This window comes from Macaca fascicularis, chromosome 13 (genome assembly GCF_037993035.2).
Source record: "Macaca fascicularis isolate 582-1 chromosome 13, T2T-MFA8v1.1".
NCBI classification, from domain to species: domain Eukaryota; kingdom Metazoa; phylum Chordata; class Mammalia; order Primates; family Cercopithecidae; genus Macaca; species Macaca fascicularis.
Window position 1 is genome coordinate 5935717 of NC_088387.1, and position 21252 is coordinate 5956968.

The 21252-nt window shown below is 44.8% G+C and overlaps 1 protein-coding gene across 2 annotated transcripts in view; it reads right to left on the reverse strand.

Annotated features, from left to right (window-relative positions):
* LOC102131898 (regulatory factor X8) overlaps positions 1-20243 on the reverse strand; it is a 57470-nt gene extending 37227 nt beyond the window's left edge. The window contains exons 1-2 of one of the 2 annotated variants that reach the window (XM_065526648.2): positions 19789-20243; positions 12511-12634 (exon numbers count right to left, since the gene is read on the reverse strand). In XM_065526648.2, the coding sequence (XP_065382720.1) occupies positions 12511-12634; positions 19789-20056 (392 nt within the window). In that variant the 5' untranslated portion in view covers positions 20057-20243. Of the gene's footprint in view, positions 1-12510; positions 12635-19786 lie in introns of both variants that reach the window. The other variant, XM_005575108.5, reaches the window with a different exon arrangement.
* Positions 20244-21252: the final 1009 nt, after the last annotated feature.

A 21252-nucleotide genomic window follows, 5' to 3' on the forward strand; every position in this document is an offset into this window, starting at 1 on the left:
GTGGCTGTAATCCCAGCACTTTGGGAGGCCACGGTAGACAGATCACCTGAGGTCAGGAGTTTGAGATAAGCCTGGCCAACATGGTGAAACTCTGTCTCTACCAAAAATACAAAAATTAGCCGGGCGTGAACCCAGGAGGCAGAGGTTGCAGTGAGCCGAGTGCATCACACTCTAGCCTAGGCGACAAGAGTGAAACTCGGTCTCAAAAACAAAACAAAACAAAAAACCTCAGTGTAATTTCTTCCAGTCTTTTTTTCAAAGCCCCAATATGTGTAAGTGTTCTCTGTGTTTCAAATTTAAAACCTGGCATCACGCAATTAGCATGTCTGCAGCTTTGCATTCTATTTTCTTCCCTCAACATTATGCCATGGACATTTCCCCTTGTCATTAAAAATTTTCTGGAAACAGGGAATTATGAACCACAGTTATAATTGGTCTCACAGGTTGGCATCATAGTCCAACCTGTGAGAATGCTATAATTTTCCCATTTTTCTCTTTTTCTAATGTGATAGTCATTTTCACTTTTTAAATTATTATTATACTTTAAGTTCTAGGGTACATGTGCAGAACGTGCAGGTTACACAGGTATACGTGTGCCATGTTGGTTTGCTGCACCCATCAACTCGTCATTTACATTAGGTATTTCTCCTAATGCTATCACTCCACAACCCCCAACCCTGTGACAGGCCCCACTGTGTGATGTGCCCCTCCCTGTGTCCATGTGTTCTCATTGTTCTCACCCACCTATGAGTGAGAACATGCAGTGTTTGGTTTTCTGTCCTTGTGATAGTTTGCTGAGAATGATGGTTTCCAGCGTCATCCATGTCCCTGTAAAGGACATGAAGTCATCCTTTTTTATGGCTGTATAGTATTCCATGGCATATATGTGCCACATTTTCTTAATCCAGTCTATCATTGATGGATTTATAATCCTTTGGGTATACACTCAGTAATGGGATCTCTGGGTCAAATGGTATTTCTAGTTCTAGATCCTTGAGGAAGCACAACACTGTCTTCCACAATGGTTGAACTAATTTACACTCCCACCAACAGTGTAAAAATGTTCCTATTTCTCCACATCCTCTCCAGCATCTGTTGTTTCCTGACTTTTTAATGATCGCCATTGTAACAGGTGTGAGATGGTACCTCATTGTGGTTTTGATTTGCATTTCTCTGATGACCAGTGATGATGAGCATTTTTTCATGTCTGTTGGCTATATAAATGTCTTCTTTTGAGAAGTGTCTGTTCATATCGTTTGCCCACTTTTTGATGGTTTTTTTTTTTTTCTTGTAAATTTGTTTAAGTTCTTTGTAGATTCTGGATATTAGCCCTTTTTCAGATGGGTAGATTGTAAAAATTTTCTCCCATTCTGTAGGTTGCCTGTTCACTCTGATGATGGTTTCTTTTGCTGTGCAGAAGCTCTTTAGTTTAATTAGATCCCATTTGTCTATTTCGGCTTTTGTTGCCATTGCTTTCGGTGTTTTAGTCATGAAGTCTTTGCCCATGACTATGTCCTGAATGGTATTGCCTAGGTTTTCTTCAAGAGTTTTTAATCGTTTTAGGTCTTACATATAAGTCTTTAATCCATCTTGAGTTAATTTTTGTATAAGGTGTAAGGAAGGGATCCAGTTTCAGCTTTCTATATATGGTTAGCCAGTTTTCCCAGCACCATTTATTAAATAGGGAATCCTCTCCCCATTGCTGGTTTTTGTCAGGTTTGTCAAAGATCAGATGGTTGTAGATGTGTGGTGTTATTTCTGAGGGCTCTGTTCTATTGGTCTATATACCTATTTTGGTACAAGTACCATGCTCTTTTGGTTACTGTAGCCTTGTAGTATAATTTGAAGTCAGGTAGCATGATGTCTCCAGCTTTGTTCTTTTTGCTTAGGATTGTCTTGGCTATGCGGGCTCCTTTTTGGTTCCATATGAACTTTAGTTTTTTCCAATTCTGTGAAGAAAGTCATTGGTAGCTTGATGAGGATGGCATTGAATCTATAAATTACCTTGGGCAGTATGGCCATTTTCACAATATTGGTCCTTCTTATCTCTGAGCATGGAATATTCTTCCATTTGTTTGTGTCCCCTTTCATTTTTTTGAGCAGTGGTTTGTAGTTCTCCTTGAAGAGGTCCTTCACATCCCTTGTAAGTTGGATTCCTAGGTATTTTATTCTCTTTGTAGCAATTGTGAATGGAAGTTCACTCATGATTTGGCTCTCTGTTACTGGTGTATAGGAATGCTTGTAATTTTTGTACATTGATTTTGTATCCTGAGACTTTGCTGAAGTTGCTTACCAGCTTAAGGAGATTTTCGGCTGAGAAGATGGGGTTTTCTAAATATACAATCATGTCGTCTGCAAACAGGTATAATTTGACTTTCTCTTTTTCTAATTGAATACCCTTTATTTCTTTCTCTTGCCTGATTACCCTGGCCAGAACTTCCAACACTATGTTGAATAGGACTGGTAAGAGAGGGCATCCTTGTCTTGTGCTGCTTTTCAAAGGGAATGCTTCCAGTTTTTGCCCATTCAGTATGATATTGGCTGTGGGTTTGTCATAAATAGCTCTTATTATTTTGAGATACGTTCCATCAATACCTAGTTTATTGAGAATTTTTAGCATGAAGGGCTGAATTTTGTTGAAGGCCTTTTCTGCATCTATTGAGATAATCATGTGGCTTCTGTCATTGGTTCTGTTTATGTGATGGATTACATTTATTGATTTGAACATGCTGAACCAGTCTTACATCCCAGGGATGAAGCCGACTTGATTGTGGTGGATAAGCTTTTTGATGTGCTGCTAGATTCGGTTTGACAGGATTTTGTTGAGGATTTTCACATCAATATTCATCAGGGATCTTGGTCTAAAATTATCTTCTTTTGTTGTGTCTCTGGCAAGCTTTGGTATCAGGATGATGTTGGCCTCATAAAATGAGTTAGGGAGGATTCCCTCTTTTTCTATTGATTGGAATAGTTTCAGAAGGAATGGTACCAGCTCCTCTTTGTACCTCTGGTAAAATTAGGCTGTGAATCCGTATGGTCCTGGACTTTTATTGGTCAGTAGGCTATTAATTATTGCCTCAATTTCAGAACCTGTTATTGGTCTATTCAGAGATTCAACTTCTTCCTGGTTTAGTCTCGGGAAAGTGTATGCTTCCAGGAATTTATCCATTTCTTCCAGATTTTTAGTTTGAGTAGAGGTGTTTATACTATTCTCTGATGGTAGTTTGTATTTCTGTGGGATCAGTGGTGATATCCCCTTTATCATTGTTTATGGCATCTATTTGATTCTTCTCTCTTTTCTTCTTTATTAGTCTTCCTAGTGGTCTACCAATTTTGTTGATCTTTTCAAAAACACCAGCTCCTGGATTCATTGATTTTTTGAGGGTTTTTTTTTTGTGCCTCTATCTCCTTCAGTTCTGCTCTCGTCTTAGATATTTCTTGCCTTCTGCTAGCTTTTGAATTTGTTTGCTCTTGTTTCTCTAGTTCTTTTAATTGTGATGTTAGGGTGTCGATTTTAGATCTTTCCTGCTTTCCCTTGTGGGTATTTAGTGCTATAAATTTCCCTCTACACACTGCTATAAATGTGTCCCAGAGATTCTGGTACGTTGTGTCTTTGTTCTCATTGGTTTCAAAGAACGTCTTTATTTCTGCCTCCATTTCGTTACTTAACCGGTAGTCATTCAGGAGCAGGTTGTTCAGTTTCCATGTAGTTATGTGGTTTTGAGTGAGTTTCTTAATCCTGAGTTGTAATTTGATTGCACTGTGATTTGAGAGACAGTTTATTGTGATTTATGTTCTTTTACATTTGCTGAGGAGTGCTTTACTTCCAATTATGTGGTAATTTTAGAGTAAGTGTGATGTGGTGCTGAGAAGAATGTATATTCTGTTGATTTGGGCAGGAGAGTTCTGTAGGTGTCTATTAGGTCTGCTTGGTGCAGGGCTGAGTTCAGGTCCTGGATATCCTTGTTAATCTTCTGTCTTGTTGATCTGTCTAATATTGACAGTGGGGTGTTAAAGTCTCCCATTATTATTGTGTGGGAATCTAAGTCTCTTTGTAGGTCTCTAAGGACTTGCTTTATGAATCTGGGTGCTCCTGTATTGGGTGCATATATATTTAGGATAGTCAGCTCTTCTTGTTGAATTGACCCCTTTACCATTATGTAATGGCCTTGTCTCTTTTGATCTTTGTTGGTTTAAAGTCTGTTTTCTGAGAGACTAGGATTGCAACCCCCTGCTTTTTTTTGCTTTCCATTTGCTTGGTAGATCTTCCTCCACCCCCTTATTTTGAGCCTATGTGTCTCTCTGCACGTGAGATGGGTCTCCTGAATACAGCATGCTGATGGCCCTTGACTCTTTATCCAATTTGCCAGTCTGTGTCTTTTAATTGGGGCATTTAGCCCATTTACATTTAAGGTTAATATTGTTATGTGTGAATTTCATCCTGTCATTATGATGTTCGCTGGTTATTCTGCCATTAATTGATGCAGTTTCTTCCTAGCATTGATGGTCTTTACAATTTGGCATGTTTTTGCAGTGACGGGTTTTCTTTCCATATTTAGCGCTTCCTTCAGGAGCTCTTGTAAGGCAGGCCTGGTAGTGACAAAATCTCTCAGCATTTGCTTGTCTGTAAAGGATTTTATTTCTCCTTCACTTATGAAGCTGAGTTTGGCTGGATATGAAATTCTGGGTTGAAAATTCTTTAAGAATGTTAAATATTGGCCCCCACTCTCTTCTGGCTTGTAGGGTTTCTGCGAAGATATCCACTGTTAGTTTGAAGGGCTTCCCTTTGTGGGTAAGTCGACCTTTCTCTCTGGCTGCCCTTAACACTTTTTTCTTCAACTTTCGTGAATTTGACAATTATGTGTCTTGGGGTTGCTCTTCTCCAGGAATATCTTTGTGGTGTACTCTGTATTTCCTGAATTTGAATGTTGGCCTGCCTTGCTAGGTTGGGGAAGGTCTCCTGGATAATATCCTGAGGAGTGATTTCTAACTTGGTTCCATTCTCCCCATCTCTTTCAGGTACACCAATCAAACGTAGGTTTGGTCTTTTAACATAGTCCCATATTTCTTGAAGGCTTTGTTAATTTCTTGTTACTCTTTTTTCTCTAATCTTGTCTTTTCTCTTTATTTCATTAATTTGATCTTCAATCATTGATATCCTTTCTTCCACTTGATCAAATCGGCTATTGAAGCTTGTACATGCGTCACAAATTTCTTGTGCCATCGTTTTCAGCTCCATCAGGTCATTTAAGGTTTTCTCTACACTGTTTATTCTAGCTAGCCATTCGTCTAACCCTTTTCAAGGTTTTTAGCTTCCTTGTGATGGGTTCAAACATCCTCCTTTAGCTCGGAGGAGTTTGTTATTATTGACCTTCTGAAGCCTACTTCTGTCAACTTGTCAGTTATTCTCTGTCCAGTTTTGTTCCGTTGCTGGCGAGGAGCTGTGATCCTTTGGAGGAGAAGAGGCACTCTGTTTTTTGGAATTTTCAGTGTTTCTGCTCTAGTTTTTCCCCATCTTTGTGGTTTTATCCACCTTTGGTCTTTGATGGTGGTGATCTACAGATGGGGTTTTGGTGTGGATGTCCTTTTTGTTGATGTTGATGTTATTCCTTTCTGTTTGTTAGTTTTCCTTCTAACAGTCAGGCCCCTCAGCTGCAGGTGTGTTGGAGTTTGCCTGGGTATCACCAGCAGAGGCTGCAGAACAGCAAATATTGCTGCCTGATCCTTCCTTTGGAAGCTTTGTCCCAGAGGGGCACCTGACATATGAGGTGTCTGTTGGCCCCAACTGGGAGATGTCTCCCAGTCAGGCTACACGGGGGTCAGGGACCCACTTGAGGAGGCAGTCTGTCCATTCTTAGAGCTTGAATGCTGTGCTGGGAGAACCACTGCTCTCTTCAGAGCTGTCAGACAGGGACATTTAAGTATGTAGAAGTTGTCTGCTGCCTTTTGTTCAGCTATGGCCTGCCCACAGAGGTGGAGTCTACAGAGGCAGTAGGTCCTGTTGAGCTGCAGCAGGCTCCACCCAGTTCGAGCTTTCCCAGCTGCTTTGTTTACCTACTCAAGCCTCAGTAATGGCAGATGCCCCTTCTCCCCCGACACCTGGCTGCAGCCTCGCCTTGCAGGTCGATCTCAGACTGCTGCTGTGTTAGCAGGGAGCAAGGCTCTGTGGACATGGGACCTGCTGGGCCCAGCATGGGAGGGAATCTCCTGGTCTGCCAGTTGCTAAGACCTTGGGAAAAGTGCAGTGTTTGGGCAGGAGTGAACCGTTTTTCCAGGTACAGTCTGTCACGGCTTCCCTTGGCTAGGAAAGGGATATCCCCTGACATCTTACGCTTCCCAGGTGAGGCAACACCCACCCTGCTTCAGCTCACCCTCCATGGGCTGCACCCACTGTCCAACCAGTCCCATTGAGATGAACCAGGAACCTCAGTTGGAAATGCAAAAATTAGCCGTCTTCTGCATCAGTCTCGCTGGGAGCTGCAGACCGGAGCTGTTCCTATTTAGCCATCTTGGAAGCCAGATCCCATTTTCACTTTTTATTATCCATTTGTTTGCCTAATTTGTTTTCACTTTCTGGGTTTGGCTAGTGAATGCTATCTTGTTTATAAGCACTTTGTTAGAGAGCCATGAAATTACACTTATGATCAATAGAAGTCTGGTCTAGTTTCTGAATCAAAGCGGTTCATGACAAGAACGGCATCCATGACATGCATGTTGAGAGTGGAAATCCTGGATCATCATGAAATTACAAAACACAGAGCAGGGAAGCCACGACGTTTGGAGCTGTCAAGTAATTATTTCTGTTCTTTTTCTACACCCTGTCCATAATCATTCAGCCCTCGCCTCTGCTTGGTTGCATGTTGCATCCCCCCCCTTTTTTTTTTTTTAAATTAGCTCCCAAGCAGTGGGATTCGATGGAAATGTGAACCATTTTTCCTCTTTTCTGGCTCCAGGTCCTACTCTCTTCCTGCAAGAAGCCCACATAAGCCGGGATGAGGAGGCAAGACAAAAGAGCAGAGTAGGCAAGTTTGACACAATTAACACCTTGGTCATGCCTCCAAATGTGGTGGGTCTTTCAGGGAAGAAGAACCAAAATGTACAGGAGGAAAATGACAGGAGACAAAAGGGGAAGTCAGCCAAATCTAAATGCAGAATTAGAGGCTAGAAATTCCTGTTGTCAACAAGAGATTCTGGCAATTTCATCTCCTCTAACTTAAGAAAATCATTGAAAAGCCTTCCTATATGTTTAGTTGCAAAGCAAAATCAAGACGCACATTTTAAGTACCTAAAGAAATTATGATAAAGTATGCAGCAGGCTCAGATTCTAGCCCTGAGAAATAATCTGGTGTTTGGGAGAGAAAAGCAGAAGTAAAGTGCCTGATTGTCAGGCAACGTAATACTCTGTACATTTGATAATACTGAGTCACCCCAACCCCTGACTATCCTGTGATTTCATGTTAATATAGAGAGCAAATACAACACGGTTAAAATGAAAAAATCAACTGGGATAACTTGCAGAAAATATAAGTTAAAAATTATATCCTGAAAATAGACAGAACTCAAACAAATCAATAGGAAATACACCCCAATAGAAAATGGTCTGGTGGTAATATGTACACACAACATACACATGACCAAAGCGCATGCAAAAGTGCTCACCTTACAATCCAATAAATGCAAGTAGAAACAGCTAATTCTAGTTTTTACCCAACAAGTTTTCTGGGGTAGGAATGTTATGAATTTGTGTTAAGAATACCATGAATTATCATCAGGGATGAGCACTGACTGCAATTGTTTACAGTTGGTTGCAAAAAGCAATTTGGCAGGCCATACGTGGGGATCTATCCTAAAAAAATGACCAGATATGGATGGGGACTTATAGTGTTTAAAACAAAGGAAAATTACAAACAACCTGTATTTCCAATAAGGGATATGGTTAGGCTGGGCGCGGTGGCTCACACCAGCACTTTGGGAGGCCAACGCGGATGCATTGCTTAAGCCCAGGGGTCCAAGACCAGCCTGGGCAACTTGGCAAAACCCTACTCTACAAACAAAACAAAGGTAGCCAGGTGTGGTGGCACAGGTGTAGTCCCAGCTACTTGGGAGGCTGAAATGGGAGGCTTGCTTGAGCCCAGGAGGCAGAGGTTGCAGTGAGCTGAGATCATGCCACTATATTCCAGCCTAAGTGATACAGCAATACTCTACCTCAAAAAAAAGGGAGGATATGCTTAAATTATGGTACACCCCCCAAAATATTTCACAGCTATTATACAAGATGCACTTGAAAATATCTTAATGTGAAAATGTTTATGATATTTGAGGCAAAAAGAATGATAAAAGTATTTCTTGGGTGCTTTCCACGTCCCAGGACTGTTCTATTCTCTTTACATGTGTTTCTCATTCATCTCTTAAAAGAACCTCATGAAGTAGGTACTATTATTAATATTACTATTATTAATATCCTCACTTTACATATGAAGTGGAAACAAGATGGTTATCTTACCCAGGGTTACAGTCTAAGAAGTTCCATTCCAGGCTTGGTGCTGTTAAAAATTTCACCATGTTACCTGATGGCTATCTGTCTGTCTCTGCCTGTGTGTCTGTCTATCTACCTATTTATCAGTTATTTTCACATTCAAGTGAAAATAATTGAAGAAGAGTTTGTCAAAAGGAGTCCTTATAATAGGTATGGTCAGGAGGTAAGAAAGCAATAAGAGGCCGTGCAGTACTCAAGGCCCAAAGAGGAGACAAAAATCAAATTAGGAAGGAGAAAGTCTTCTGAGGGGTCCTCTTGTCTAATTATTATCTGTCCGTCCATCATCCATCTACACATCGGTCTTTCAATTCATCTAAGCCTTGCAGCCTCTATATGACAGGATGAGGCAAAAAGATAGCAGATAACACGCCATAAAGTGAATTGTGAGATGCATACCCTAGGGGACTTGTGTCCTCAGGTAGTTAGCTGAAATGTGGTTATGGAAAGCTACAGAAGCCCTTAACACTAATCCCCCACAATGAGGTAGAGAGAAGAGCACGCATAAGGGGCTTTCCGACTTCGAGACCACCCTCTTCCCTGGTGTGGGAGGGCTGTGGGCCCCCTCAGGCCTGAGTCACTCAAAGAGCGGCATCAGACTCCTGGTGGACAGTGAGGGCAGGGCTGGCCAGCGGCTCTGGCAGGAGAGTGGAAGAGATGGGTGCAGCTGTGGGTTCAGCCGGCTCACCCACCATCTGTGCAGGCTGAGAATGGCTGTGTCCTCTCCATGAAAGAGCTGGCATGTGGGAGAGCCCAGACTCTGCCCTGCGAGGCCCCCTGGAAAGGCGGTCAGTCACAGCAGCCCTGGGAGGTAGCCTGCTGGGCGAGCAGCACGTGACCGCTGAAAAGGGTCTTTCACCAAGCCTGGGGATGCCCTGGGACAGTCGCAAGGAGGCCCTGAACACCACCACCGGGAGACAGGGTCCGCCTGCCCCCAGAGCCTGCAGCCATAAAATAACTGTCCAGCCACTTACCTCCTTCTCCTTCTCTCCCTCCCAGAGGGGTCAGGCCATACCTGGTGAGCTGTGGGAGGAGGCAGAGGGAGGGAAGAAGCCCCAGGCCTAGTTCTCTGTAGCAAGATACCAAGCTGGAGGGGAAACAGCTTTACTTTAAACCAAGTTCAGAGTTTTGATATTATCTGGGACTGGATACTCTAAGCATCAGACTGATGACATTGCTGGGTAGTTACAGTGACAACAAGACTTGGTGTCATCCAAGAGTTTCCAGCAAGGTCATGCTGATTGCTCAAATGCTCACTCAGGAGCTGGAGAAGAACCAGCCACTGGACACCTTCAGACACAGAACAGGAAGATGAAGTCGCCATGTGGTTACTTCTCCAGCTCCTGCCGGTCCCATATGTGTGCATGAGTGAGCGTGCATGTCTGCAAATGAACTACACACACGTGCCTGTATCTCTGGACAGGGAAGTGATAGCCGGCACTCATTTTCTTCTTTTTACATGTTTTCCTCTATTTTCCACATTTCCTGCAAAGGGGATGTAGTCCTTTTATAATCAGAAAAACATCAGTAAATGTTATTTCAAAAGAGGAAGTCAGCCTTCTGGAAATTCCCTAATCCATGTAAAATATCACTTGTACCAGGAATGAGTCTTACCCATCATATGCCCAGTACAGCCACAAAGAGCAAGAAACATTCCAACATCTGCACAGGAACTTGGCGAGAAACTGACTCCATTCCCAGGGGAGGAGGGAGGAAGTGAGAATTGCGGATTTTGTTGTTTCTCTTGTAAACACGCTTTGGGATCATATCCTTTTCCTTTCCCCTCCCTTCTCCATTCCGTCACAAATTCAGCAGCACGGAGACCCTTCCCAATACCAGCTCAACTGATGTGGCCCATTTTTCAGGCAAATTTCCAACAAGAGTTCAAAGTCAGTACCTTGGCATCTTGGGGGAATTTTAAAGGAATCCTAGAGTATTGAGATAAAAAATGCCGCCTAGCTGCATGTAGTCACACACTGGAGTCTCTCTTTTTTTCTAATGCTTTGCAGTGGAATTACCATGAAGGTGAAACAGCCTTATAAAAAGATCTTTAAAAGATTATGAAAAAGAGTTTTTGCTATGTTAGAAAAGGAGGTAGGAATCCCATGGAGCCAAAATACATCAAGTCAAAGTCACCCACTTCCCTCTGATAAGGGTGGTAGATGGCCGGATGGGAAAAGGCTGCAGGGCCAGGATACCCAGCACTCAGCTCAGCCTTGGATGACATTTCCCAGTATTCAAAGTGATGAAATGGCAAAATATGAGCTGGATGATAGCAGCTGGGGGATTTCCCAGCTACCGGGAAAACCTTAGAGTTACCTAGCGAGATGACTTGATAAAAGACACACTTTTCAAACACAGCCGCTTCAGCAGATTGGGAAGACTGGATGAACCACCTGTGATTCAAGAACATGGTGAGAAATAGAACTGCAGGTCAAAACTGAATAGGTGGCTGGGCACAGTGGCTCACACCTGTAATCCCAGCACTTAGGGAGGCTGAGGCGGGCAGATCACGAGGTCAGGAGATCGAGACCATCCTGGCCAACACAGTGAAACCCAGTCTCTACTAAAAAAAATACAAAAAAATTAGCTGGGCGTGGTGGTGCATGCCTGTTGTCCCAGCTACTTGGGAGGCTGAGGCAGGGGAATCGCTTGAACCTGGGAGGCAGAGGTTGCAGTGAGCCAAGATCATGCCACTGCACTCCAGCCTGGCGACAGAGCAAGACTCTCTCAAACAAACAAACAAACAAAACAAAAAATTGAAGAGGTAAAATACAATAGGAATAAGAGAATAGCTACTCTTGGGTTCAAATAATTACATGATGATAACTGATAACATTTTGTATTTATATAGACTATTAATATTTTACAGTTTACAAGACTGTTTGGGGAGGCTTACCTTAATTTCAACTCTTTAGAAAAAAATACTTAAGGGTTGATCCTGTTGACTACAAGTTTAAAGTGAACATATACAGAAAAATAAAAGCCAATAGTAGCCAAAAAAAGGTAAGCACTCTTGTCCTTTGAGCACATCTGAGGCAGTGGGTTACACCCTTGGGGCCACCTTTAAGAGAAACATCAATAATTGAAGTCATAATGAAACAGGTGGGCAGAGAGGTGAAGGGAAGACAGGGAGAGGTGAACAGTTGTTTCAAATATGTAAGCAGCCTCCATATTAGAAGATTCTGTGATTATCAGAAGTGTAGAACTTCCACAAATGACCAGAAGTTTCAAAGATGAAGACTGTGTTTGGGAGAATGGATCTAATCATTTCGATGTTTTGCAAGTAAAATAGAAATCCACAGGATTGCTGGGGGGAGGGTAATGGTTTGGCCACATCCCTTGATGTCAGTCAGCCATGCGCCCCCTAATGCTGCAAGTTCACTCCTGGACATACAGATGCAAGAGGCAGGAGGCTCACTTGAACCTGGGAGGTGGAGGTTGCAGTGAGCCGAGATCACGCCACTGCTCCAGCCTGGGCAACAAGAGGGAAATTCTGTCTTAGAAAAAAAAAAAAACCAAGAGATCCTAACCCCCAGAGGAGATCTTTTAAGAGCCAATGAATTCTCTCAGCACAACCCAATTGTGAGCAACATCAGTTGTCCGATACCACAAAGTGGCTCTTAGCTTGTGTGGTGCCAAAGCATCTCTCAGAACTTGGCATTTCTCTGCAGGGAATACCATCCCAGCAAACCTGGCTCCCTGAGGAGTGCTTGGAGCTGCCATAATTACATTCCCTTAGGTGCTACCCATTCCTCATCCTTCCTGGCCCCTCACTATGAAGTGTGGACAAAGGGAAGTGGCTAACAGGACGGCTCTTCAATTAGCTGAAGGATGTTGACCAGCTAGTGGGAAGGAAGCCAAAGATACCCACTGAAAATCCATTAGACCCAAATACATTGCAACACTTCCTCCATTAACTTGCTTCCCTTTTTTGCACTCAGTGAATAGAGCGTTCTTTATCTTCAACAACTTACCTTCCCAAAGGTGGCCGGGTTGACTTGGTTCTCAGTGTTTTGCCCACAGGTCTCCACGTAAATCTCATACATGAGACAGCGAGGGACACTGCACCCTTCGCAAATGCAGAAGTTGTCGACCAACCTGGAGGAGAGGAGGACAAGGAAGAGGAAATTGGCATGTTTTTCTAGAGGCAAAATATTTTGTCAAAATCAATGGTCAAGATGTGTGTGAGGTTCCAATAAATGAAACGTCTAATTCATTGGATGAACCCCTGCGAAGACTCACAACCAGCATCACGAATGTACCCGTTTGTCCTTAGCCCAGTGTTAAGTATATTGACTGTGGCTTTTAGAAGATCAGAAGCCCATAGTGTTTCTGTTTTTGTCTCCTGGCAGGTTGGCATGCTAAAAGAAGTTCAAATGAAGACTTCAGCAGACACTGTTTCATAGACCTTTATAAAGGTTACGGCCAAGAGCTACATAACTACAAAGTGGAGAATTATTGATTCTACTTTATGAATAAGACACAAAACAATACCCAGGGAAAGCCTATCACCCTGCAGGTGACCGCAGGAGCCAGCCTGGCTTCCCAGGCCCCATTTTCACATCCTTCCCTCTCCGATTCCTGTTCCTCTGAAGAAGTTGCTTGCATGGTTCTTAAACCCCTGTGGTTTAGGGCAGGCCATTATGTTTGGATTCTTTGAATTGCAATGAGGTGTAAAATGCAAGACACCGAGAGACACTGAGAGGCAGAGTGGTTTTGCTCTGCTTTCTTCCCTACAGAGCCAAAGCAGCACAGAGCGAATGCAGCAGTGCCTGTGACCTCTGCTCAAAGTGATACCTTCAACTACACCAGTGCTCCCAGTCTGGGGGCAGAGTGTATTCCTTACCAATAAGGGGCTCTGGGTGAGGTTCACAGACCACCCCCGGCCCGTGGGGACAGCCAGGTGCCTGTTCCAGCAGCAGTATGTCAGTGTGCAGGCGAGTGGTGAAGGTGGCCTGGGTCAGAAAGTGTCCGTAGTGACATCCAGCTACAACCTTCCTTTCCCGGTGGGATGGACGGTCGTTCTTTAAAAAAAATCCACAAAGCAAGCCAGTATAACTCTTAAAGAGGAATATTTATTTAGCAGAGACTTTACAGACAATACATGCCCTTGGCATTTTTCTAGAGCAAAATATGGGTATTTTGCTTTAGATGGGTATATGGGTAATATATAGCTTGTCTTCTGGAATGAGGCACACTAAGGCCAAATGTACTTTCCTTGGGAACTAAAGGATATAGTCACAATTGTTAACCCCATTGGCTTTCCAGAAAAAAAGACACAAGAACATAACGAATGGGGGAATCTCTGACCCTGCAACGTTTCCTCGGGATGATCAATTACCACAGGCCCAAGGGCCTCAAACAACAGAAATGCATTCTCACAGTTCTGGAAGTTGGAAGCCTAAAAATCCAAGTGCCAGCAAGCTCGGTTCCTTCCAGAGGCTCTGAGGGAGACCCTGCTGGATATTTTTCTCCTTGTTTCTGGTAATTGCCGGAAGTCCTTGGTGTTCCTCGACTTCACTCCAGTTCCTGCCTGTGTCTTACGTGGCCTTCTCCCCGTGTGACCGTTATCTCTGTGAATTTTTTCTTTTTTGTATTTTTTTAGTCGAGACAGGTTTTGCCGCGTTGGCCAGGCTGGTCTTGAACTGGGCTCAAGCGATCCGCCCACCTTAGCCTCCCAAAGTGTCAGGATTACAGGCGTCAGTCGCCGTGCATGGCTAGTATCTCTGTGAATTTTCTTATCAAGATACCAGTGATTGGATTTAGAGCCCATCCTAATTCAGGATGACTTCCATTTAACTAATTACATCTACAAAGATCCTGTTTCCAAATAAGGTTACATTCTGAGGTTCCGAGTGGACATGAGTTTTTTTTTGGGGGATGTTATTCAACCCAGTACAGGCACCAAGGAAGTAGATTTTTCTGGGATGCTTCCCTAAATCAATGTGGGAATATGACACTTCAGATACTTCACGATGGTTTAAATCCAGCTGCTACTGCATCAATTATTTGGCTCAAGGTTGAGTACAGGGTGATATCTATTGGTGGGATGGTGGGGTGGGGTGGGGGAGTGGCAGATTCATATATAGTCAGCATACAGATATATATACACACACATATATACACACATATATACATATATAAATATATATTATACATATATATATACACACAGAGAGAGGCTCCCTCTGGAATACAGTGGTGCAATCATAGCTCATTGCATCCTCAAACTCCTGGGCTCAAGGGATCCTCCTGCCTTAGCCTCCTGAGTAGCTGGGACTACAGGCGTGTGACCATGTCCAGATACTTTAAAAAAAAAAAAAAAAAAAAAAGCGTAGAGACAGGGTCTCACTATGTTGCCCAAGCTAGTGTTGACCTCCTGTTGTTGAGCAATCCTCCCACCTTGGCCTTCCAAAGTGCTGGGATTACGGGCACAAGCCACTGCACCTGGCTTGTATTTCTTTTGTTAAGACACTACTTGTTGATATATGAAAAACTCAATATTGGAAGTATCCCAGAAAAGTGTTGGCTAGATCCGGGAAACTGCAGCAAAATGTGATGTGCATTGAATTCAAACTCACTTGTTTATTCATAGTTACTCCAGATTTAGTTAGGGAACGCTCTCCTTAAAAAAGAAGTGTAAAAAACACAAACTCCTTAAAATGAACTCCAGTTTTCCATGTTTGCTGATTGTTCTTTCCTGTGACAGACGCTCATTTGCTCTAAGTCTCTATGAATTGCTGTCCTCCAATTTCAAAATGATACTACCGAGCCTGCCTGTTACCTACGTGGAGTAGGAAGGTCAAATAATACTCTTAATAACAGTAAAGGTCTGTGGCCAAGAGTCCTTTCTATGCCACACATGTAAAGAAAGGGCCACCTTTGGATGTGAGCTCTGTGTGGCTGCCTTGGTCCTGGCAGTTCCAAGAGATTCATCTTGTCTCTGACCATGTGTCTGTGGTCATTTGCCCAACATTCTAAGCCAAATCACAGACACCGATCAATGGCAGCCAGTCAGCATACAGTAAATGGACAAGCAGAAAGTTTGAAAGTGGACCTTGTCACCCAGTAGTTGCCTCAGCCTTCGGCGTCCACACACATGGGAAATTACAATCATGACTCTTACCCCGGGCTTTAGAACCTCAAAGACCCGGGTTTCCATTCTCAGGAGAATCTGAGACACCTGAGAGTTTTGTGATTAGAAAACAAGTACATGATGGGCCTACTACCTGGCTTGCATACAGCAGCTCTTATCATTTTTATGTCTACCATCAAAATCTGGAATGGAAGCAAGAAAGATGCTGATGTTGGCAGAGTGGCTGCACAGAGTACCTGCTGTAGGTGAGCCTGACTTCCAACCACCTGGGGCTCCAAGGAGAGCCTGAAAGGGGACTGGCAGAACTGCTGGCAGGTGACATTAAGGGTTTTAAACTCTACTACCAAAATGTTCTTTGGTGATACACCTGGGAATAAAGCCTGCTTGATAAAGATCACTAGATTCCTTGCTTACCTGCATAATAACACTATTTTCCTGGTCTTGCCATCAGACAGGGTGGATTAAGACTTTGAGACCATTCACGAAGTTCTCCTCACTTTGAGTGATGAACAATCTGATGATTACTGACTTCACAGCACAAATACTTAGCCAGTGGTTCACACATTTTCTGAGTACTCTTTAAAGAAAAATGTCATGAGCAACTGGATGTGGTGGCTCACGCCTGTAATCCCAGCACCTTGGGAGGCTGAGATGGGCAGATCACCTGAGGTCAGGAGTTCAAGGCCAGTCTGGCCAACATGGCGAAACCCCATTTTCACTAAAAACACAAAAAGTAGCTGAGTGCAGTGGTGTGTGCCTGTAATCCCAGCTACTCGGGAGACTGAGGTAGGAGAACTGCTTGAACCCAGGAAGTGGAGGTTGCAGTGAGCAGAGATAGTGCCACTGTACTCCAGCCTGGGAGACACAGTGAGACTCTATCTCAAAAAGAAAAAAAGAACAACAAAAACAAAGACAAACAAAAAAAAGAAAAATGTCGTGAGCCCCCCCCAAACTAGGAACTAGAGTCCCTTTTGGTTCCAGCTGGTCAAAAGCTACCATGAATTCTGCACCTTTCCAAATACATTTGTATTTCTAAAATTTCAAGAGTCTGCAGAAATTTGTAAAAGTCTATGTGGGAAATAGTTATGTAGTCTACAGCCAGGGCTCAGCATGCATTGGGATTAGATAATGCTTAGGTTTTGCCTGGTCTGAAGCCAGGGGTCAGACCTGCTAGGTCTGCACCCCAGCAAGGAAGTCAGATCACTGTTCATTTCTTTGTGCTCCCCAGAGCTTTAACCCCAGCTCTCCCTGTTTCTGCAGTCTTTCCTGTCCATGAAACAGAAACCTTCTATTACCTCTGGCCCCGGAGACTTAACCAAGCTCTCCTGGGACCTTTCTCCTGGGAGAATTTATCCAGTGTGGATGACAACGGCACTGATGTCTCTAAGACATGCTGAGGACCTAACAAGTGACTGATTAGAAGACAAAACGAAGTAATGTGGAAAATGGCAGGTTTCCTCCACAGGACAACAGCTGGGCCCCTCCCTGGTCTTTCACTCAGATGCTGGCTAACAGAGTCGTCTCCAGGCACTCAGGCCCCTCGCCCTGCACTACCCACTACTGCTCCTCCAGCACTGGTAACACCTTCCAGGCTTTGGAATACCAGAGGCTGTTCTTGATGTTAAAACCACTAGTGCCAACCATCTGTTTTGGGTGTTTTTGTTGTTGCTGGAGATGGAGTTTCACTCTTGTTGCCCACGCTAGAGCCGAATGGCGTAATCCTGGTTCACTACAACCTCCAGCTCCCAGGTTCAAGTGATTCTCCTGCCTCAGCCTTAGAGTAGCTGGGATTTACAGGTGCCCGCCATCACACCCAGCTAATTTTTCTATTTTTAGTAGAGACGGGTTTACTGCCATGTTAGCCAGGCTGGTCTCAAAACTCCTGCGCTCAAGTGACCCACCTGCCTCAGCCTCCCAAAGTGCTGGGATTACTGCCCTGAGCCACCACAGCTGGCCTCAACGATCTGTTAAACATACTACCTCATCAGCTGGATGTCTAAAGAACAGCCCTCCCCAATGAAACAGTGATCCCTCCCTTATTTCCATTGCCTCCACCTCCCCAACCTTGAAGAGGGGCCTATAGGGATAAGAACTTGTAATATGGGACTTGAATAAGTCACACTCTCTGCTAAAATGGTCTACACACCAGGGGTGTCCAATCTTTTCTACCCTGGGCTACACTGGAAGAACTATCTTGGGTCACATATAAAATACACTAACACTAATGATAGCTGATAAGCCAAAACAAATCTCAGTGTTTTAAGCAAGTTTATGAAGGCCCAGCATGGTGGCTCATACCTGTAATCTCAGCACTTTGGGAGGCCGAAGCAGGCAGAATCACTTGAGGTCAGGACTTCCAGACCAGCCTGGCTAACATGGTGAAACCTTGTCTCTAACAAAAATACAAAAATTAGCAGGGCATGATGGCGCAGGCCTGTAATCCCAGCTACTACGGAAGGATAAGGCAGGAGAATCACTTGAACTCAGGAGGCGGAGGTCACAGTGAACCAAGATCATGCCACTGCACTCCAGACTGGCCAACAGCGCAAGACTCCATCTCACACACACACACGAATAGAAAAGAAAGTTTACAAATTTGCGTTGGGCCTCATGTGGCCCTTAGGCCGAGGGTTGGACAAGCTTGGTCTAGACCATCATAGGCCTCCTGGTTACCATTTGAAGTGAGTTCACAAATGGTCTTAAGAGGATGTTCAGGTATTTTTAAATCAGTCTCATCATTCTTTCAAGTCTCTGGAGCATAATTTAAACCCTGGAAACTCTAATTTACTAAATGGCTACCTGAAGTCATTGAAAGGCATCTGAGTCCTTTCTTCTAAGAACGCTGCCATGAGGGCCTGGGGTCAGTGAGTGTAGCAGAAACCCAGCCCAGCTGTGTAACCCTGAAAAACGCTGTGTGCTTCAGTGTTCATTCGATTTTTTTTTTTAATCTCATTGAAGATAAGACATATCAAAAATGTTCTTTTGGAGGAAAATGGTAACTGTTTAGGCCTGCCAGGGTTATAATCACAAACACGCCCTTCCTTTTTATTTCACTCACATGACTTTTTCAAAAGTCTTCCCTGAGAAATATGCTTTGAAACTTAAAAACAGAAAAATGCACTCTGTTATATAACAGCTATTCACCTTGTAAAACTAAAGGTCCTAGAACTGGTTTCAATTATTTTCCTATTTAAGAAGATCTGCAACCCCGTGAGTTTCTCAGTCCCAAGGGCTAACGATATTTTTCTTTCCCTTTTTTCCTGCTTCGACTTAAATAGCTAGAAGTGAATTTCACAATGTGGAATGCAATGTGGAAAGCTAAAAACTCCTTAGCTTTAACTGAGGAAACATCTCATCCTGGATCTAGGGAGAGAAGCTTTTCCTCCCCTGGCCAATGCCCAGGCGCTTTTGGATGTACATGGAAGTAGAGTCCAACCAACGGGCCGCCGCGGGGCAGACCGGACGGCTTTACGCGGGAAGGGTGACAACGGGGAACCCACAGATGGGAAGCCCGCCCCATTGCCGTTTCGGACCCGGGGCTTTTACGCGTGTCCGTGCATGGGAGGTCCCTCCGCGCTGGGGCGGGCGTGCGGGCATCAGAAAGCGCTGGGCCTGGGGCCGCTCCTCACACTCGGCTTTCACTCGGCGTCCCGAGGGCAGCCGTAGCGGGAACCACGCTTCCCCTCCCCGGCCCCACCTCCTCCATCCGAGCGTCCCAGGGGCCGGGCGGCTCACCACTGGATGACGCCGCTGTGCGGGCCCCGGCTGCCCCCGAGGCTTGACGGCGAGGCCAGCACCCCCTCGGCCATGGCTCGGTCCCGGGCCTGCAGCACCGAGGCAGGCAGCGAGCAGCGGCCGTGGGCGGCGCTGGGTTGCACCGGTCCTGCCACCGCCGCTCCTCGGTGTTTACTTTAGAAAGGGGCGCGCGGGGCGCGGGGTGGAAACCCAGTCCGCCAGGCCCGAGCCCGGGTGCGCGAGGGCGCGCGGTGAGCTCGGCAGGCCACAGCCCCCCAACCCCCTCGCCCCGCCGAGGATGAGCGGACCCCACCCTGCATCCTGCGGTGTGGGCTGGAGCGGTCTCCCGCTCGCACCCAGAGCCCGTCCCACCTCCGTACCAACCAATCAAACAGGCACGCGAACAAGCACCAACTTACACCTTTTCCAGTCTGGTCGCGGTGTTGAGTTCGTGGGGGTCCTTGACTTACTTGTGCATTGGAGTTCTTCAGGCAGTTTTCAAAAATACTCATACCTGGCTGCTGCTCCCTACCCAAGCCCCGCCCCCCACCCCAAGAGGTTCTGATGAACTGGTCTGGGTGAGGGCAGGCTCCCCGGGTGATGCTAATGTGCCCGCTGTTGCCAGAAACCACTGGACCTAGGAGTTTTGAAAAATCTCCGAGCTCAGAATTTCTGACAGGCGGGTGCATGGGGACTTCTAGGAGGCTGGTCCCAGGTGACTCCAGTGTGCCGCTCCAGGTGAGCAGTGCCACCTCAACGTGAGTCCCCGTATCTGCAGCCAGGCCCTGCAAGTCCTTGCCCTCCAGAGCTATTTATGTCAGTGTCATTGCTGTGTGACATGGAGCTGCTGGCCCTCTCCAAACTCATTTCCTTTCTGGGGAACTGTGTGGTTATTGTGAGTATTAAGTGGCATTCACTTGCAAGGCTGTGGCGTAGTCAGAGCTCAGTCACACAGCCTTTACTGTGGCTGCTAACTGCTTCAGAGTCTCCGGGTAAGGATTTCTCAATCTAGATCAAAAACACATTTGCCGACTTAGCAACAACAAAAACCAAACCGCCCAGTTTACAAATGGGCAAAGGACTTGGATAGATATTTCTCCAAAGAAGATACATAAATGCCTACTAAGCACATGAAAAGATGCTCAACATCATTAATCATTAGGAAACGCAAACAAAAACCATACCCAAGAGGATGGCTATTATTTAAAACATAGAAACTAACGAGTGTTGGTGAGCATGTAGAGAAATTGGAGCCCTTGTTCACTGCGGGTGGGAATTTAAAGTGGTGCAGCTGGCCTGGGGCAGTGGCCCACACCTGTAATCCCTGCACTTTGGGAGGTCAGGGCGGTCAGATAACCTGAGGTCTGGAGTTCGAGACCAGCCTGGCCAACATGGTGAAACCCCTTCTGTACTAAAAGTACAAAAAAAAAAAAAAAAAAGGGGGGGGGCCGGACATGGTGGCAGGTGCCTGTAATCCCAGCTGCTTGGGAGAATGAGGCACAAGAATCGCTTGAACCTGGGAGGCGGAGGTTGCAGTGAGCCAAGATCGCGCCACTGCCCTCCAGCCTGCGCGACAGGGTGAGACTCTGTCTCAAATATATATATATATAATATTAAAGTGGTGTAGCTGCTATGGAAAACAGTATGGCCGTTCCTCAAAAATTAAACAGAATTACCAGTCCCACTTCTAAGTGTATACCCGAAAAGAATTGAAAGCAGGAACGTAAACAAATATGTACAGCAATACTCATAGCAGCATTATTCACAATAGCCAAAAGGTAGAAGTAACCCAAGTGTCTATGGACAGACGAATGGATAAACAAAACGTGGTACGTATACATACACTGGAACATTATTTACCCTTAGGAATGAAATTCGGGTACAT